At 41.1% G+C, this 18,559-nt stretch overlaps 1 protein-coding gene across 4 annotated transcripts in view; it reads right to left on the bottom strand.

Annotated features, from left to right (window-relative positions):
• Positions 1-18,559, bottom strand: part of GRAMD1C (GRAM domain containing 1C) — a 58,175-nt gene that overhangs the window by 17,974 nt on the left and 21,642 nt on the right. For all 4 annotated transcript variants that reach the window (XM_067301918.1, XM_013950076.2, XM_067301924.1 and 1 more), the window contains 6 exons: positions 17,973-18,057; positions 13,791-13,894; positions 11,780-11,875; positions 10,393-10,473; positions 4,217-4,335; positions 2,958-3,078 (listed from right to left, as the gene is read on the bottom strand). In XM_067301918.1, coding sequence (XP_067158019.1) covers positions 2,958-3,078; positions 4,217-4,335; positions 10,393-10,473; positions 11,780-11,875; positions 13,791-13,894; positions 17,973-18,057 — 606 coding nt within the window. The remainder of the gene's footprint in view (positions 1-2,957; positions 3,079-4,216; positions 4,336-10,392; positions 10,474-11,779; positions 11,876-13,790; positions 13,895-17,972; positions 18,058-18,559) is intronic.

Genomic DNA, 18,559 nt, shown 5'->3' with positions numbered 1-18,559 from the left:
AAAAAAGCAAGTGCATTAGCTACTTAAACAATTGTGATGCTTCCTGTACTTCTAGGCTTTCTTCAAAATAAAGCTTGTCTACTTTTTTGTGCAACTGAGGGACCGTTAACAGAAGGTGGGTGGCTGGAAAACAGACAGACATGCATCTGACTGCAGTATAAGCAGGCAAAGATATTCCCTCAAGGTCAAAAGAGAAAAGGAAGGCTGCATCAGAAAAGCAGATCAATTAACAAATGTTCCCATTGAAAGGAACTACCATGGCTGAAGTTATTCTCAGTTCCACAATAGGAACTAAGACAGAAACCAACATTTTATGTCAAAATGCCATGCCAATGAGGATGGAAGCGAGAAAGTAGCCAATTCTGGCAAAACATTTCGCCTGAAAGGTAGCACACAGATCCAAGCCACAGTATTTGATAAAGATTAGGGATCTGATGAATAGGTGAAGCTCAGACCAGCACTATAAGAGCAGCCCCACTCTGCCAGGCACAAAAAAGGAAAGTCAGGTTCAAGTCAGAAGACTGGGGAAATAACTTCTACAGAAAAATCCCTTCAAGATTTCATGGAAAAGGGAACTTCTGCTGAGGTTTTTGAAGCATCTGTGCTGCAGCTCTTAAATATAGTTTTTTTGTTTCTATTCCTCCCTTTTTTTCCCCCTCCCCCCTCCCCTTTTTTTTTTTCTTTTTTGTGGAGGGAACACTAAAGAGTCTAATGATTTAAAGAGTCATCAACTGGAATTAAGGCTGTATTATTTCTTCCTTATGTACATTTACCTCCTGAGCTAGTCTAATACTGCCAAGCTCTGCGTCAATGCTTTTCTGTTTTTAGCTATGAACAGCAGGCTCCAGAAGTAGAACTCTGTCAGGTCTCCCACCCTAAGAGAGGTGGAAGAAGGTGGCTGAAAAGACAGGCAGTAAAAGGTGTTGCCTGCATTTAGATGAACTACACTTAGAGAAGCACACGTGCCATGACCAGTGTTACACACAGACATTCTGTAGTCAACAATGGACAGCTATTGACAACACTATTTTTTCCAAGACAATTCCAGTAATATCAGCCAACCCCTCCATTAATTCAGATCTCCTTTTAAAAGAGCTCCTAGTTTCCTTTGCCTGTCAGAGCAGTAAGAGAGGTAAACCTGTTTCCCTTGAATCTTTGAAGGATCATTAATCAAGTTTTGTGCCATCATTCGCAAGGCCTCTGGATAAATGTATTCTAAGCACTACCATCCCCTCCTGTTGACCGGGTACTTCTAGAAACATACTATAATCCTGGGCTCTGGAGAGAGTGTTGACATTCCTGAGAAATACAAAATAACACCTATAGCTAAACCAAGCCATGTATTTTAGTTACCTGAAACAGTAAACTAAACAGTTTAGTTAAATGTTTATCAAGATTGCAGTGCTACACTTTAATTACAGGTCTTTTTAAAGGCAGATTATTCAGAGCAGAATCTCAGGATTTTTCCCTGCTTTCAGATCAAATCCCTGGACATTTCTGTTTACCAACATGCCCAGTTAGCTTTGGAACCTAGAAGGGAGATCTCTGGGAGCACCACCCAGCAGGCAAACATAAAACACCTTTTCCAGACAGAGCAGGTATTTTAAAACGGTTTGTCCTTGTGCAAATAAGACTGTAAAAAATATCCCAGACAAGGCTACCTGGTTAGGTTTTAGTTATCCTGAACAGCCCAAATCCCAGCAGCATTCACAATCTTCCCAGGCCTCTGCAACAGCTCGCCAGAAACCCCGTTTTATTCTGCTAGGATTTCCATCAAGGTTACCCATCATCCTACTAAGCTTTTAACACCTGACTTCTGACAAACCCTAACACCAGTATTGTTTGCTGCATATCAGTCTGTACTCATCAACTCTGGTTTCTGCAAAATCCTTTAAAGCCTCTTTAACCCAAATCAGTTTTAGCAAGTAAAAAGAGCCAGAAGAATTATATGATAGTCAAGGACTATAAGCCTCTCCTTTCCTCCCTCCCCAATTTTTCAAAAACAGAGACAGCAATTAGGTACCCAACCCGAATTAAGTTTAAGAGATGCCTTAATGCTCTATTCCCCCCTCCCCCCCCCAACCAGGGTATTTCCCTTAGGATATCTATTAACCAAGAGAAAGTGTCTGTAACTTTTTTGTAGTACAACTGCACTTAAGAGCCCCAATGACTGTGCCAGACACTGAACACCTCAGATACTACCCCTAAGGCACGTCCTCTTCCAACCAGCTCATCATATACACAAATTCACACAACATCGTGAAAGAAACACCATGGTCATTCAGCTTTAATCCCCCAAAAGGGGAGGGAAAAATCCATCTTTATTACACCAACATTTTTTTCCCATCCTTTCTGAAATATTCACGAAAGTTCAATTAAAACAAAAATTCATAGATTCACAACAGACTAGAGTTAACCTCCAGAAGCAAGGATGCAAAGCATAAACTACCCTCTAATAAACCTCATCTATAGGAGAGATAAAAGGAGGATATGAGGAGATATTCTTTAAAGACAAATGTCTCAGAGCAAGCAATACAGTGTTGGAAGTGAACAAAAGCATTAATTTCATAAAACACTTGCATAAAAATGCACAGGGCCCCTAGCAAGGTGGCTAAAACATGGTTTGTTTTGTTCTACATCTTAGAAGACCAAGGCATAAACCTCACTATGTTCTAGCCAGGTTATGCAGTGAATTAGTGATATGACATTGATGTTTGTTCATTGCTCAAATTCAAAAGCACAGCCTTCTCAATTGCCAAAAGTCTAAAAGACATTCTTGCAGTCTAAAGACATTCATGTTCAATTTCTGTGCTGTGAAAGCCTTCTAGACTATCACAATTTTTCACAGACTATTTTAGAAGGCGTCAGCCCCATGCACCCTTATCCTTTTGTATAAATGTACAAATTATACATGTTTATTAGCTACAAGTAGCAAGAAAGGCTGTGTCGCCACTTACTTCTGGCAATGTGCCCCCATTGAGCGACTCTCTATCTGTTTGAAGAGGGGGTTCCTGAGCTGAGCCAGTCATTTTAGGTAGTTTTTCATCCTTTTCTCCAGAATCATCACAAACACTGGATCTGTCCAATGCAAAAAGGAAGATAAGTTTTCAATTTTTCAGTTTTGATAGCTCAAAAAAAAAAAAAACCCACCCTTCTTTTTTTTTTTAAATAACACAAACCATGGCTTTTCATCCAATATTAAGACTACCAACTCATTCTTTCCACATCCAGCTCATTAACCCATCAAGTCATGTTCCTCACCCATACTACCTCTCAAAATTCAGCTTCTGCCTATAAGGTTAATAAACCCAAACACTCATGAATTGGAGAGAAAGTGAGCGCTGTGGGAACACACTAAACCCGGGTAGCCTAGGCCAAATTTGGGAAAAAAATGTTTTAAGAAAGTTTAAGACAAAGTTTTTCCTGCATCCCTTATTACTGAGTTGCATAGTAGTGTATTTTCATGGAAAATGTCTAGGAAATATTTAATAGAACATCTTTTGAAGCTTACAGTGAGCTTGGAGGATTTTTTTCTAACACACTCAGGTAACACAAGAGTAAAAAAGAGACAAGCTACATTGTTCAGCTTTCTAGAGCTACTTATTTACACATATATTCAAAATTAAAGCCTCACTATTAAAATAAAATTGAAATTTCATAAGCTAGTGTTTGTTCCAAGAAGCCAAGGAAAAAATTTTTTTCTTTTTTTAAAGATCCATATACAATTAGATTCTCCTAACTTCCTAAATCAAACTGAACACAATACAAAAATAAGCTATCTAAAACAAACCAGATAGACTTTAGGAAAACAAAGAGTTACAGTCTCCATGGAAGAGAGGAGGAGAGGAAGTGTCTGAATATCACACAGATTCCTATTCCAGACTGCCCCTCCATATTGTTGAATGACATATAGATCTTGGCTAGATATTATCATGAAAAAGGCTAATATTTAAGATATCCTGCCCTCTCCACAAGCAGACCCAGGAAAAGCAAATTCTTCCTATCTCCCTCCCCTAAGGGGCCTCAGCTGTGCACCTAATACTTTAGACAATAAACACAATTAAGTTTTTATTCATGTTCAGTTTTCTTTGCATCCTTTTATTCTAGGTTTGACCTTTCTGGTAAGGCTACAGCAGCACTTTGGAAAAAAGAATCTCTAAGAAAAAGGACATTGCTTCTCCATGAGTATTCCATTAGCTTTATAACCTGCTCTTACCGAGACTGCCCATTGTCCTCAGATGATGAGTGAAAGCTCTCCATCTCCTCGGTATTCAGGCCCAGCTCAGAGCCATAGCTCTGGTGTACCAGGTGCCAGAATTCCTGCCTGGTCAGTCTCTGAAAGAAAGTAAGCTAGTCAAGAACTGCAGTATGGGACAGTAAGGCACAGCAGCTAAAACGGTAAGTTGTTTAAATTATGCCACAGCCTTTAACCTCACTTCTGACAAGGACTAAAAGCACTTAGCTATCGCATTTCAAGATTGGATTTCAGCATTTTGGGGAACTGGTCTCCCGTCTACTCCATGCTCAACCCATCACTGTTCAACAAATAAAGGCAAACATTAAAAAATGTTATTTCAAGGAAAAAAAACAATACACTTCTAGCCACCACTAACTTCTTAATTCATCACCAACATTTTCACAGTTACCTTCAAAATAGTTCCCTCTTGAATTCCATGGAATATGGCACAAGACAAGACCAGAAGCTAGCAGACAGCAGAGATTCCCTCTTTGACCTTGGACAAACTGCTTAATAGATATACGCCTCTGTTTCCTCATGATAGCACTTTACAAGTGGTGACAGACTAGCATTTGAGTCACTAGAGACAGCAGCATCTAGAGACAGTCAACTGTCCATCTTGCTGAGGTGGGATGGGAGGTACTGGATTTGGAAAAATGCCAGACTTCCTTTACCTGAGAGGATTGCCTTATTCAGTAAACTGACTGTTAACCTGACTCTCAGCCAGCAACTCTTTTCTTCTGCTATACTCTCCCTCTGCACCACTCTACAAATTCCCACAAATAGTGGGATATATTTAAGTTCTCTCAGATCATCAGGAAAGTTAAGAAAGTGAAAGTATGACAAACTCCTATCTGCAAAGTAAGCAACTGGTTTCAAAGTCCACTCCTCTGGGCTGTCAATGGCTCAAAGAATGGGATTTAAACAGAGCTCAGAGAATGATACTAGCAATCTTTAAAGAAACACACTGCACTGGAAAATGTGCCTCAGCCACAATCCATATTGATCAAGGGAACAGAACTTTGCTAATGAAGCAGTAACACAAGTACTGCTTACTATTTGCATGAAATGATCACAGTAAATACCCATGCATTATTTAAAGGCCTTTTAAATGATCCTACCCTCCTCCTTGCTCCGCCTGCGGAGTGTTACACTACCTGCAATTTTAGACAGACGAACAAACAAAAGATAATCCGCAAATGTAAATGCTCACCTACGCGCACCGTGAACGTTTGAGCCGTGTGGCAGGCACGCGCGCCCCCCGCGCCGGGCCCGCAACCGCGGCGCTGCGCGGGCGCGGCGGCCGCCTGGCACTGCAGCGCCCCGGCCGCGGCCCCGCTCCCACTTCCTGCTCGGCGGCTCCGCGGGGCGCCGCCCCCGGCGGCTCCGCGGGGCGGGCCGGGCCGGGCCGCTGCCGCCCGGCGGGGCAGGGCAGGGCAAGGCCGAGCCGGGGCGCGGCCGCGGGCGGCTCCCCGCGCTGCCGTCACGCGTGGGCCCCGCGGCACGTAACCGCACCGGGGGCGCGTAGAAACGCTAAGCATACGCATACTAAATCGGCCTCACCGACTGCCATGCGGGCAATGCAGCGCTAAAAAACATGCGGCAGTGCACAGCCACCTTGCTTTCTACGTGCATGTTGTGTTTGGAACAGTAGCCTCTAATAACCACAACTAACTATAAACTGTTTCCATTAAATGGCTAACGAGTGGAGGCAGGCATTAGACCGTTTCAAAGAATGACTGAGGTATGCCTTTAGATAATACACCTTCCAACAAGAAGTCAAAGAACTGAAACAAAACCACTTCCACTGCCACTGACTGCCCAACATTGCCACTACCTTTATTTCAGGTCCTAAGAAAATAACTGGCAGATGGCCAAGGCCACTAATTAAATTCACTAACATGTTCTGCACCAATCTGTTGGCTAATCAGACTGCCCTTGTACAAGGAGTTCAGCAGACTGAGGAAAGCAGAGGTATTTTAAGCTATGCATTTTTAGGATCTATAAAGCTGTATACAGCACTATTATAAAGCCAATATTAGCAAATGCAGCTTCTAGAAACAGGATTCTTGCACTCTGAAAGTGAAACAGTGCTCAATTATTCCTAGCTCAGCTAGATATAATAAGTTGTTAAAGGTCACAGTCCAACATCAAGTCAGACTTTCTTTGCTGTACCAGAAAAGATGAGCTCTGGAGGCAAAGAAGCTTGCAAATATTTCCTGGGTCAGATTTCTGTTTCTGAGGAGAGACTGGTTTGAGAAGTTCTGAAGTCTAAAGAGCTAACTCCAAACATGAATTAACTTTGCTCACTCAAGGTGACAGCATATGCTGGATTTTTCCCCTCAGCTCTCTTCATATACTAAGATTACGAGAAGCAGCTGGGACACATTCTTGTCTTTTCAGCTAGGAGCTAAGACACCATATTTTTGTTTCATGCCAGTCAAAGTGGCAGCACAGAATAAGCAATACTACAGAATACCATTGACATAAGCAAAGTTCCTGATTTTTACCTCTTCAGGACAGACATAGAAATAAGGACAAGACACTCCATACAGGTTTACTCCAGAGACCACCAGCTGCCTTGCCACCACCCAGGCAACTCTAACCTATCATTTTGGCTGATTGCTTGTTCAGAGTAGTGGAGGGAACTTTCCCTCTAACACCCCGAATGTGAAGGTCAGAATCAATCCCTCAGCCCTCTTTGATTTCTAAAGCAATCCCTGTTGCACATAAATGTGCAAAGAAATGCCCCTTTTTCACCACCTTGCCACAGAGGCTGGCAGGGATGGCAGAGTTGCTGCTTTAGTACATTTGCTTCAAGAACCCTAGCTCATCCAAATTTCTGGCCCCCCTCTTACACCTCTGCACTTACCTGCTGCAGTGTCTCTGGGGACAGGTGCAAATCTCTACCCACCAAAGCACAAAACAGGAACATAAATCCAGCTCTAAGGAAGAAGACTCACAGGAATTGAGACTGATTAAGTTAAGATCTTGTTCCATTAGAAATAAGGAACGCTGTATTTGTTTGGGATTTGAATGACCTGCCTAATTAGATTTTAATTTACTCCTTCCCCTCAAACTGGAGGGATATTTGACACCTGTAGGCTTTAGGGAAATAAAGCAATGGTATAAATGTCACTGTTATTTTCCATAAGAGCCATTAGTAAAGCTGCTTTACCAATTTGGCGAGTCTGTTGCAAAACACAAATTTTGGTTGATTTTGGTTGATGAACTACTATATTATTGAAAGCCTGGGTGGATGTGGAAGCAGCTATCTGTTTTATCAGGGCTGGTGTCATGTCTCTTCAGGACCTATGTTAATGACTCTTCATTTTCCATGATGCTTCCCTTTTGAAGGGAAGCATTTAAGAACAGTTGTAAGTAAAAGCCTAGAAGACTCCATTTGAGCACATTTTGCCATAGGAACAAATAAAAGTGGAATTTTCCTCAAAAGAAACAAGTCTTTAAATGGGCACTTAAAAAAAGAAAACCTAAAGAGGACTGTCTTAAGAGGAAGGTACCCATGGATTCCCAGAGGAACCAAAGATGAGGGTCATCAAATGCAGAATGTTGCCCTCTGAGCAAGATTTGAAGAAGCTAAGAGCTAGAGAACTGCAGCTCAGCTAAGGGGACCAGAGTCCTACCAGAACAGTAACACAAACTTGTTGGAGATGGATAGATAACTCTTGAGGCTCTAAGTAAGCTGAAGCACAGAGTAGCACGTAGCTATTTATTGTTTTTCTTGCAGTGTAAGGTAAACAGCAAATCACTTTTTAAAGACAGACTGACCTTACAGATGGCTATTTGTTCAACTGTCTGGGACACATGATACTTAAAGTACAAGGCAGAATGGCCACAAGATGGAGATCTGGGAAAGGGCATGTTGACCCTACCAAAGACTTGAAGGGGTCTTTGGTGAAAGCTTACAGGGGTGAAAGCTTAACATTAAAGCAGGTATGCCACTTTTCAGAGGCAAGACCACATAACACAGAATCTATGCCCAGGAAGTGTGTTGAAGAGGCCAGAGCCAGTGATTGAAAATGACCCCGGGACAAATGTCAATTTGAAGTACATATAGTCCCAAGCCCCTGGATCCAAATCCTGCAAGTGGGGATTATTTACCTCACAGGGCATAAATCAGCAGTTACAGCTGCATTCAGATTTCTATTTCTGACAAGACCGGAATGACTTTATTTCATAATTTAGCAGTCAGGTGTCATCTCCAGAATTGGTAGACGTACTACAGAGAATAACTAAGTTAGCCATAGGCTTTAAAATATTTAACTGCTTGCAGAGGAAACATTAAAATCAGCTCCTTTTGGAACTGGTTCCAGAGCATGATTTTGTATTTGTCATGAACCCCCAATTTCTGATGGATTCTCTTTGGACACCGGGCCTCAGGAATCCCAGGCTTCACGGAGGGGGGCAGGGAAGGGGGCAAAACTGCTTGGATGCATCAACAGCTTCCTTTTAGCAACTGCTCAGGGGACAGCAGTCATGGCAGTGGAGCCAGGGGACCCAGCTCTGGCAACTTCAGTTTCTACTCTTACCCCCTCAGTCTTCCTCTCTAGCTTGATCTAGTTCAGATTAGTAGTTAGGAATCATTAAGTGGGCTGAGAGGGATTTAAATTCAGTTTGGCAGAGAATCAGAACTCACTACTATATTCCAGAAGCAGGAGCTCACCCTAATAGAAATCCTGTTTCAGGAAGTAGCTTCCAACATACCATGTTGGGGGGGGGGGGGGGGAATTTAACACCTGATTCTCCATTTTAACACTTGAAAACCCTGAGTAGGAATCCACATAAGGGACTCACCTGCTTATTGAAAGCTGTGAAAAGATGCAAGAAAACTAATGGAAAGATTAGATAAAAGCAATAAAGAGTTCCCAAGCTACCCAGATGCACTAAACTGACCACTGATCCCTAAAACCTGCTGGTCTAATTCAACTTATTTTACATGCAGTTCATGCCTTCTACTTTCACAGTTCTCCATCCCCTCCAAATCTTTCCCCTAGCCACTACTCTGAAGGGAAAAATTGTTGCTAACTTGACACTCCTTTCAGTTGCAAAGAGTAGAAATGCAGTGAAAAAGCTAACCCTAAACAGCACAGAACTTCGTTGCCTCTGTTCTAGACCTATGGGTAGGTTTGTACACCTGAATGCTCATATATTCACCCCCCCCCCCAACACTGCAAACTAATTAATAAGATAACTACCATTCCCAGCTTTGCCAAGACAAGGTTAGTGCCAGTTACATACTCAAGTCAAAAGATGACAAGGCACTATGTGAAGAGATGGTTATGATGCTACAGTTAAGCACTATTTGATTTGAGGGATAAGAGTTTTGAAGGAAAAGGATGTTAATTTTGCCTTAATTGGCACTTACCTCGATTTTCAGCTTTTGTTTTTACAAAAAGCACCTGTAGGCTGCCTTAAAATTCATCTAACCAAAAGTGTGTGTGGGAACTATATATAGAGTACTGCAACAGCTTTAAGCCTTTGGGGACTATTGTAGTGCAGAGTTATATATGGATTATTTCAGTGTTCAGTTGCAACTGTGTTGAAAAATTAAAAGAACCACCATAAACAGGAAGGAATTGATTTACAAAAATCGCATTATTTACAGTGATGCTTTGCAGCAAACATATCATTATGTTTTGGAAAGAGGATTAGCTTAAGTGCCACAAATTGCAATATAAATCAAGCTAACTAGCAGAAGTTGCCAAAATACACTTCCATATTGTTGAGCCTGCCTTTGTTGTGTTTATTCAAGGTCAGGGGAGTTGTAACGAGTGGGGCTGGCAAAGGTTCAGCTAACTTATTCAAGAAGGTGCCTTTTGCCTATTTGGTCACAAATTAGCCATAAGAAATATGAAGCAAATGAGAGGCAGGCAACCTGCTCAGTCATCTTCAAAGGTTAAATGCTCCATCAGCAGCAAAGTTGCAGATGGCAGTATGAAAAGGTGGGAATAGTTTATCTGGGATTTCAAGTACAAGGAGCTGAAAGAGAACATCAGGTTAGAATTCTGTATAAGAAAGGAAAACTTTATTGCTTAAAGCAAAGTCTCTTATCCTCCAAAGCTATATCTGTGTATGCTAGAAAGAGATCCTTTTGCTATTTAACTAACCATGGGTACCAGAACTTGCAAGCTTACCTTATCCAGCAATACATTCTGCCATAAGCGGAAAATGCTGAGGTAGCTTCTGTCTCTTGCACTGAATGATGTGAAGAAAAACTGCAGGAAAAATAAGACACAAGAAGCTTACTTGCAGGAATTTGCTGAAGAAAACCAGAATGTTTCCTCATACTCCAAATACCCTATGGTTATGTCAGCAATGGCTTGCTCTTCTCACTCAAACCTGGGCTCATATTTCTCATACTCCCAAAAGCATGATACACCACTTTTCATAATTGTTTGAAGCTTACAAGAGCTAGCTCCCCAGTATCCACACAGTGTATATAGACACATTTGCTCTTTTGGGCAAACCGCAATTGTTTGTACCTTTAGCATAAGGACTTCCCCTTCAACTAAATGACCAGTTTAATCTTTCTCCTACTTCCAAGTGGGAGGTGGAACAAATCGAAGAGATGCATGTGCCTATTTCTTAGGGGCCAGAGCCCTTTCCATCCTTCCTCCCCATATTCCTTTTACCAATCTTTTCACATGAGAAAAGAACTAATCATTAAAATAGAATAACAAATTAGATGCATCATTTGCAGTATTAAAAAATCTCTCTTACTCCAAAGAGTATTTAAGCAGAGAAAGAGAAGCTTATCTTCCTTGATGATGAAAGTTAGTATTTTAGAAGAAATATGAAAATAAACAGCCAATTCTGAAGCAGCAGAAATTCACATGGAACAGCTACAGAGTCACCCTGGAAACTGTCCTTTTCATCCAGCCAAGAGTAATTATTAATTTAAAGGTGTTGACAGAAGAGGCATCATGAAATAGGTTGCCCATAAGAGCATTCTGCTTCATACTTTTCAGTTTTTTTTCCAAATACACCCCAAAAACCTGCAGTTCCTAACAAATAAAGTTGTGTTTTATGAGTAGATTTCTCCATGATTTGAAACCCACAGTATCATGGTTCTTTTGTCCTCAGCAATTCTTTCTTCCAAGGACTTTAAATTCAGTGATATCACAAAAAAGTTCAAGGAAGCACATTCTGAAAGGAAAACCACTGAAAACACACACACACACACACACACACACACACACACACACCCCCTCCCCAAAAGACAAACACACACCCCACACACATACATAAAGATTTCAGGGCACAAATCCAGAATCAGTGGGACAGACTCCCCTACTTTCTGGCCCCTGAATCACAACTAGTAAAGGATTCTGTAATGAAGCGATGGCTGAACTACGAGGCTGATATGTACAGGGACCAAACTACCAAGTCTTTCTTTCAATCCTAACCACACTGAAAGACTTGACATGGAAACAGTTACTTACATGAATTAAAAACCACAATGAGTGCTCTGCCCTGGAAATTACCATTTAAAAGAAAAAAATTTAAATACAGTTTTTTCACCTTCTCTCCTTTTGTTGCTATTTGTATGGCATTTGGAATGAGCCGAGCAGTCTTCTCCTTTGTCATGAAAGTGATATCCTTCAAGGCAATAGAAATCTAAGCAGGAACAGATTTAATATGATATGTTAAAAATAATTGCCAAGTCTGAAAATCTACAAAGCCATAGAACATGCAAGAAAAACCTCAAACTGACCCAAAGCACTGGGATAAAATACAGTTGAAATCACAAGGGCAACTGCTGTCCCCAGCTGCTAACCTTAACAAGTGCACAAAAACAGGAGCAAGTTACACACAATAACACAACTTGGAGTTATTTCCTTTTTCATAGTAGGACTAGGAAAGCAAGCAGTTCTTCCATTTATTTCCTTCCACTCCTAGGGCATGACACAAGGATAGAGGGAACAATCCCAACTACACACAAGCCACACGGACCTGAAAGCCAACCCCTACAGTTACACTAGACAAGCAAGGAACAGATGAGAACACAGACTATCTCGTCTATGTTATCGCTCACAGAAGTTTGCAATCTAGCCCATTTTCATGCAAATTTATCCGCAGTACAGACATTGCAAGAAAATCTTCCTGTTTGGGTGTGTTTGCCTTGCATATTAGTAATTGAAATATTTCTGTTCAAAAGCGTGTGGTCTGACTGGCAGCAACATACCAGGTCGGTTCAGCCTAGCACCCTTCCCTTGAAGATGCAGGACTGGCTGTTTGAGCAACGTGTACCATCACAACAGATAATCATCTTATAACTGCATTCCCACAAACTTAAATGTTGTGCTGCTCTTCAGCCTAGAGAAAAGAACATGAGGATGGATCTTGCTGTTTTCCTATGCATGCAGAAGGGCCTCCACTTACTTTCTCTATCCACATTAACACAGCCTGCTAAAGGAGGTTCCAAAACCTGGCTCTGCCATTGTAGCTCATGAGCTCAGATTGCCTGAAGATATCACTACACTGCTCTGTCAAGCAAGTGGGAGCAAGTTACTAGGATGCATGCCATTTTGGCTGGAGGTTTAAAAAAAAAAAAAAAAAAAAAAAAAAAAAAGGTAATCAGTCTTTTGATAGCTTAAATATGCAAGACTGACTTCAAAAGGAGATTTCTTTTCCCTCTCTTAGGGGGGAAAGGGGGGAGAGACCAAATTCATCTTTGATAAAACTAAGCTTGGTTTTCAGTTTATTTCCACACCTCCTCTGTCTTGAGGACACATGGGCTACTTGTCTGTCCTATGTACTTCAGAGCACACAGAGCAGAATTTAAGAGATTAACTTAAGATGAGAGTGTTCTGACAACTGCAGAACATTTTGCCACATCTCCATCAATTCTAGGCCACCTTGCCTTTGCTATTCACTGACTCATGCTATTTCTACTGCAAATGCAACAATTGCTTGAAAGAAAAGTTTTAACTCATTAGCTCGATTTGACAGGAATAGAGGGCCAACATGTCACAAACATTAATTTTACTCATACTGACCAGAGGCTACAGGCCACAGTACAAGAACTTGCGTAGAAGATGATTTAGATTTTCTTTAGCTATCCTTAGATGCTGATATTTACGTGTGAGACTAAACTAAGGTTCAACATTGAAGTTCTCGAGCAGGGCAGCACTATGTAGTGTATCACACTCCCAGCCTTACAAAAGGACATTGCATGTTAAGTCCCTTTATAGAGAAACCTTTCTTAGCATGGAGTTAAGACGCAAATTGTTACATGAGAATGTAGAAGATCAACTTTAGCACAGGAGGGGAAAGCATAATTCCTAAACTCTTTCCTATGCTGAATAACTGAGCAGGCTTGCTGTAGCACACAGATGCCTCCAAGACTACTCTTGTTTTATGATGCAACAGATCTGCACTTCTACTCAAGGGTACAGGCTCTTTCTTCTTTTCCGCTCAAAGTTACCAGCATGAGATTGACAAGATAAGAGCTCCTCAACCAAATCTTAGAGCCTGATATTCTAGGAGGAAGGAAACATGGGATTCAAATGAGGATTTTAAGAAATCTTACTGTGGTCTCCCATCGGAAAATGTTGCTGTGGAAACAGAGCCAGTTTTCCGAGAGATACAAGCGTCCTTGCAGCAAGATATCCTTCTGGAGCGCACAGGCATAATCTACATATAGAGAGCAAAAACAAGTTTATTCACTTATTGTAGCTCAGTAGACCCAACATGTTAATTTAGAATTTGATAAGGGTATTGGAGCATTAAAAGCAAACAGACAAAAGAACCCGTGCACTTCCTTCATTCTTCAGAAGTCTGTGAAGGCATACTTGAGTTGGGTTGCATCCAGATCACTGTTCTCAGAACACCCTAATGCCAGAGCCAAAGGAAGCATCTGCAGGAGGACAGTATTACACATCCCAACCCCTGTGCATTATCCTATACTTTCAGAGATGTATCAGGCAACATCAGGAGTACATATGAAAAGTATTCACAAGTCAAACTTCAAAGTGCCTAAGCAAGACAGAATACATAAACAACATTTTATACTATATCAGATTATACTGTCAACTCCTACATAACAGCAGCTCATACATTGCAGTAAGTGATCATTTTCCACTAAGTAGATCCTATCACTAGCTAAAGCTATCTCCAAAGAAAGACACAAAAGGCAGCTTGAAACAATCCAGTTCTTCAGGCAGGGGATATTTCCAGAAGCTGGCTCTGTAATTTCTGTTATGATATTGCCTCTGGCCGAAACATTCCTACTAGGAAACAATTTCATCTAGAATGCAATTATCAGATACCTGCTAATTAAGACAAGAGTAGAGGACTGGGCTACACTTTTTAAAACCTCTTTGAGAGAACTTACATAATTTAAGGGCATGGAGATTCAAATGAAAGGAGCTTTCAGAAGTACTCAGCACTGAACTGAGCCTATGGAAAAAAAAAAAAAAAATGAATGTCAAAGCTCCCTTTAGCCATACTGCAAAGTTAAGAAGATGGGCCCCATTTAGAAATCAATGTGTGTGTGTGTTATTTTTGAAAACCTTTTTCTCTGTTATTATCTGAGCCAGAATGTTGATTTCATACACACTAAGATGAATACAGCCCTCTTCTGAGTTGCAAGAGGTACAGAAGTCCCCAGTCATCCTAACTTTATGGTAAATGTGCATCTGCAGGAGGTTTTATACGATTAAGAATTCTCTTGGATTTCCCCTCAAATACTCAAGTGAAAAATCAAGTTTCTTGCAACTAGCATGAGACGTATAGAAGCCCTTGAAGATGCAGCTGCAAATAGAATTGCATAAGCTGAAAGAAACCTAAACCAATAAAGAATAAGCTTATATTGTAAAAAGTTAAGAAAAGTCCAAACAAAATGGCTAGGGGCAGGAGGGGGAATATGAAGGGAGTTTGAGGTTAAGGACTTTAAGAAAGCAATACCTCAAAAGCTTGTATTTGACTCCAGTGTTTAGAAGCTTTTTTGCCCCCCCCACAGGCCTAAAATCGTTGCCTAATATTTATGGACTATCTTATTCCTTTTTCTTCTTGCACATACTAGCCAGATACCTCTACCAGAAGTAAAAGCACTAAAAGAGAAAACAACCATCCTCTTTTCTTGCAGAGCTAGAACATAAGGATTTCCCTTGGATGGTAGGGCAAGTGATGAGCAACACCAACACCTTACCTACACACACAAGTGTCAAAACACAAACACAGCATTTTTCCTTCCAAGTTTTCAGTTCCAACAACCTAAGATGCCTCTTGTAAACAACATTTTCAGATTAATTAAAGTTAGTGGCACTCCTTTAAACTCACATTTTGAAAGTCTAGATTATTTCTTTTTATTATAACAAAGGAATTATACTTCATATAATCTTTGTATATAGCGCTCATTACTGTGGCAGACAGTTGCAGACTGTTGGGTGTTGTTTTTTTTAATAGCTAAGTTAAACAGCAGCAGTTACAAATCTGTTGATAAACAGCAGCAAGTAATTGCTTCTTTGAGCATTGTAAAGCCTGTGATAAGTTCTTCTGCATCAAGAAAATGAACAGCTCTTTGCTTGGTGCATGCAAAGGTCCTTCCAAAGGAATACTGGTTTTTATCAGGTTAAAAAGTAGTTACATAAAGTAATGACTTTGCTCCTGATGGAGCAGGTGCTACATTGTTGGGATTAACTCATCACTAAATCTTTCGTCCAATCTAGGCAGTCTGCTCATTGAAACTATGCTTCACAGAACGTTCCATTGCTTTCTAAATCAACCCTGTGCAAGGAGAAATGTGAAAATTAAGCTTTGAAGTAATATCCTTTTCTTCTGTTTTACTTCTGAACTGAAATCAGGTATTTTAAAAATGCAGCAGGCATTTCAGAGGGTAAGATAACTGCTTCCTTCCGAGGCTAGAGAAGGATACAGGGATTTAACTGCTCCTGTAACAGAGAAAGCTCCAATTTCTCTCACGTTAACTTAGAAGGAACTCAGTGTGCTGCAAGCACACACTGACAACCTCTCAACATTTGCCTTAAACATTGCATAAGATGATGAGAGATTATACAAAAGTGGCATTGTGACAGTCTTAAAAAAAAAAAAAAAAACCACACACACACACTGCCCATCTCTTGGGCAGCATATTTGTTATGCAATACACAGGCAGTGCAGCCAGGTTTACTTGCAAAGCAGGCGATTAAAAAGGGAATAAGGTTCATCATTGTATGCAAAGAGGGTAGGGTTAGACACTTCCCATCTTTGGATTTTGCAAGAGAGGAAAACAGGGAGTCAGAGCTCAAAAGGAGCATTTCAGTACCAAAAAGCTATGAACCAGGGTCTGATACTCTCTGCCACTTGCTCCCCTCCCCCCTCACATGCTTTGCTCACCACCTCTGCCAGCTGAGCTGTACTTCTATCCATGCAGCCTCACTGGCATCCTGTCATCAGCATACGGATAAACTAACCTGGCGTACTGGGCTGTGAAAAAAGCTCTCCTCATGTCCTAAGCCAATCTAAAACTGGCAGCATTTGTATGGCACAGCACCAGGTAACATACTTCATCTCATCATGACTTACTAGCTTGGGCAGTAACCACAACTCCATAGACTAATGGGGGGCAGAACAGGTTTGTATCTGTCCTCAATATACCATGCTGACAAATCCATCATGTACATTCTGCCAACCAACAGCATTAGACATCCAGACAAGATGAAGATTAGCTTGTGCTTTCTAATGCTCTCCCATGATAAAAGGGGTGTTTAATAATAGTTTCAGCTTAAGAACTGAGTTTTATGTCCTCATGCCACATAAAAGAATCTCTTCAGAGACAAATGCCAGTTAAGAGTTACAAGCACCCACTGTTTCACCTTCAATCTCAGAAGTAACATTAACCAAGCTCTTAGCATGAACACCTTCTCTAGGGGGCAAGGCAGAGCTCCTGCTAAGTATGACCCATCTATTTAACAGGGCCACTGAAGCAACATCCCTTACCTTTGTGTCCAAGTACCAAATCATTATGCCATTATGGCTAGGGAATCATTCCCTCCTCCCACAACTTCTCCTATGGCAGCTGACTCAGCCACAGCTAGTTGCTTCTTTGAGGTAAGAGGGAGGATTCTTTAAACACTCATAGGACATAAAATGAGTGGGAAGCAACAATGCTGTAAAATGCACCAAAATGGTTGTCCATGCTGAAAAGAGCATAATACAAAGCCAATACTCATGGATTTAACTCTGTCTCTGCTCTTCTCACACTTGCACAGCGGAACCCTGTCAACGCAAATTATGCTGAGTTTATGTGCTCAGCCTGCACTCCAAACTGAGCCCCTGTAGGGTGGCCTTTCTTTCCAGCTTGTGAATGTCTGACAGCTGTTAGTTGTCATGTCCACCACTGTCAGGAGGGGTTTTGTCACCCACTAAAAAGTAGCAGAAGGAAGAGACCTTGTTATCTTAACAGACCTGACCTCCCCTCCCCATCCAGCTGAACTGGAGGATTCTGTATCCTCCTCCTTCACTTCTCAGCCCCCCAAACAATTGGGAGACAAAGCAGGCAGTACAAGAGAGGAGTCCAGACTTGACTTTCACTGATGCTTGTTCAGAGACAGGAAGAGAGTAAGAAGGTCTTAGCTATGGCTAGAATTTGCCATTAAAATAATAATAATTAAAAAAAAAAAACACACCAAAAACTCTACATAAAAAAGCCACATCACACTCAGTACTGTTATAATTTAGTTATCAGCAATATGGTGTGATTATATCTTACCTACTACGAGTCTCTCTGAATCTGGCAGATGAGAAAACTGTCTCTTGAATTCCTCACTCCTGTATTTATAAGTGGAACTTGAGAGCTGCAACAAAAAATGGTAAAAGGTTGGGCAAAAAGACTTATTTTCAGCCATCAACTGTCTCTATACTAGACCTGTAATTTTATCTTGATGAACAAGAATATCAGAAGAATGGAAAAGAATAGGTGGTATATAAATGTGTTTGTGACTATAACTTTATGCTTCCTTATGTAACAGTATGTTTCCAGTATTTAGGGTAGGATGGTCCAAACTCTTCCCTGTGGCAGGCTAGATGCCAATTACAAGGCGTTATAGGTGTATGATGACAACCTGTTCCACTCACAGGGACAGGATAGCCCTTTGCAGGGCTAAGTTTCTCTTCTAGCACAGGCTCAATGAAAAGGCAGCAACACCACAGCACAGGAGGTGACAGAGCAGACCAAGTCATCACACAGCCACCAGCTGGACACAATCCAAAACACCAGTTTCTAACTGGAGTAACATTTTGGGAATCTTACTATGCAATGGATTTTTTCCCCACTTGCTATAATTAGACCAGGAGAAA

This window comes from Apteryx mantelli, chromosome 1 (assembly GCF_036417845.1).
Source record: "Apteryx mantelli isolate bAptMan1 chromosome 1, bAptMan1.hap1, whole genome shotgun sequence".
Classification (NCBI taxonomy): Eukaryota; Metazoa; Chordata; class Aves; order Apterygiformes; family Apterygidae; genus Apteryx; species Apteryx mantelli.
Note: the sequence above shows the minus strand (reverse complement) of the source record. Positions and strands in the feature narration are given on the sequence as shown.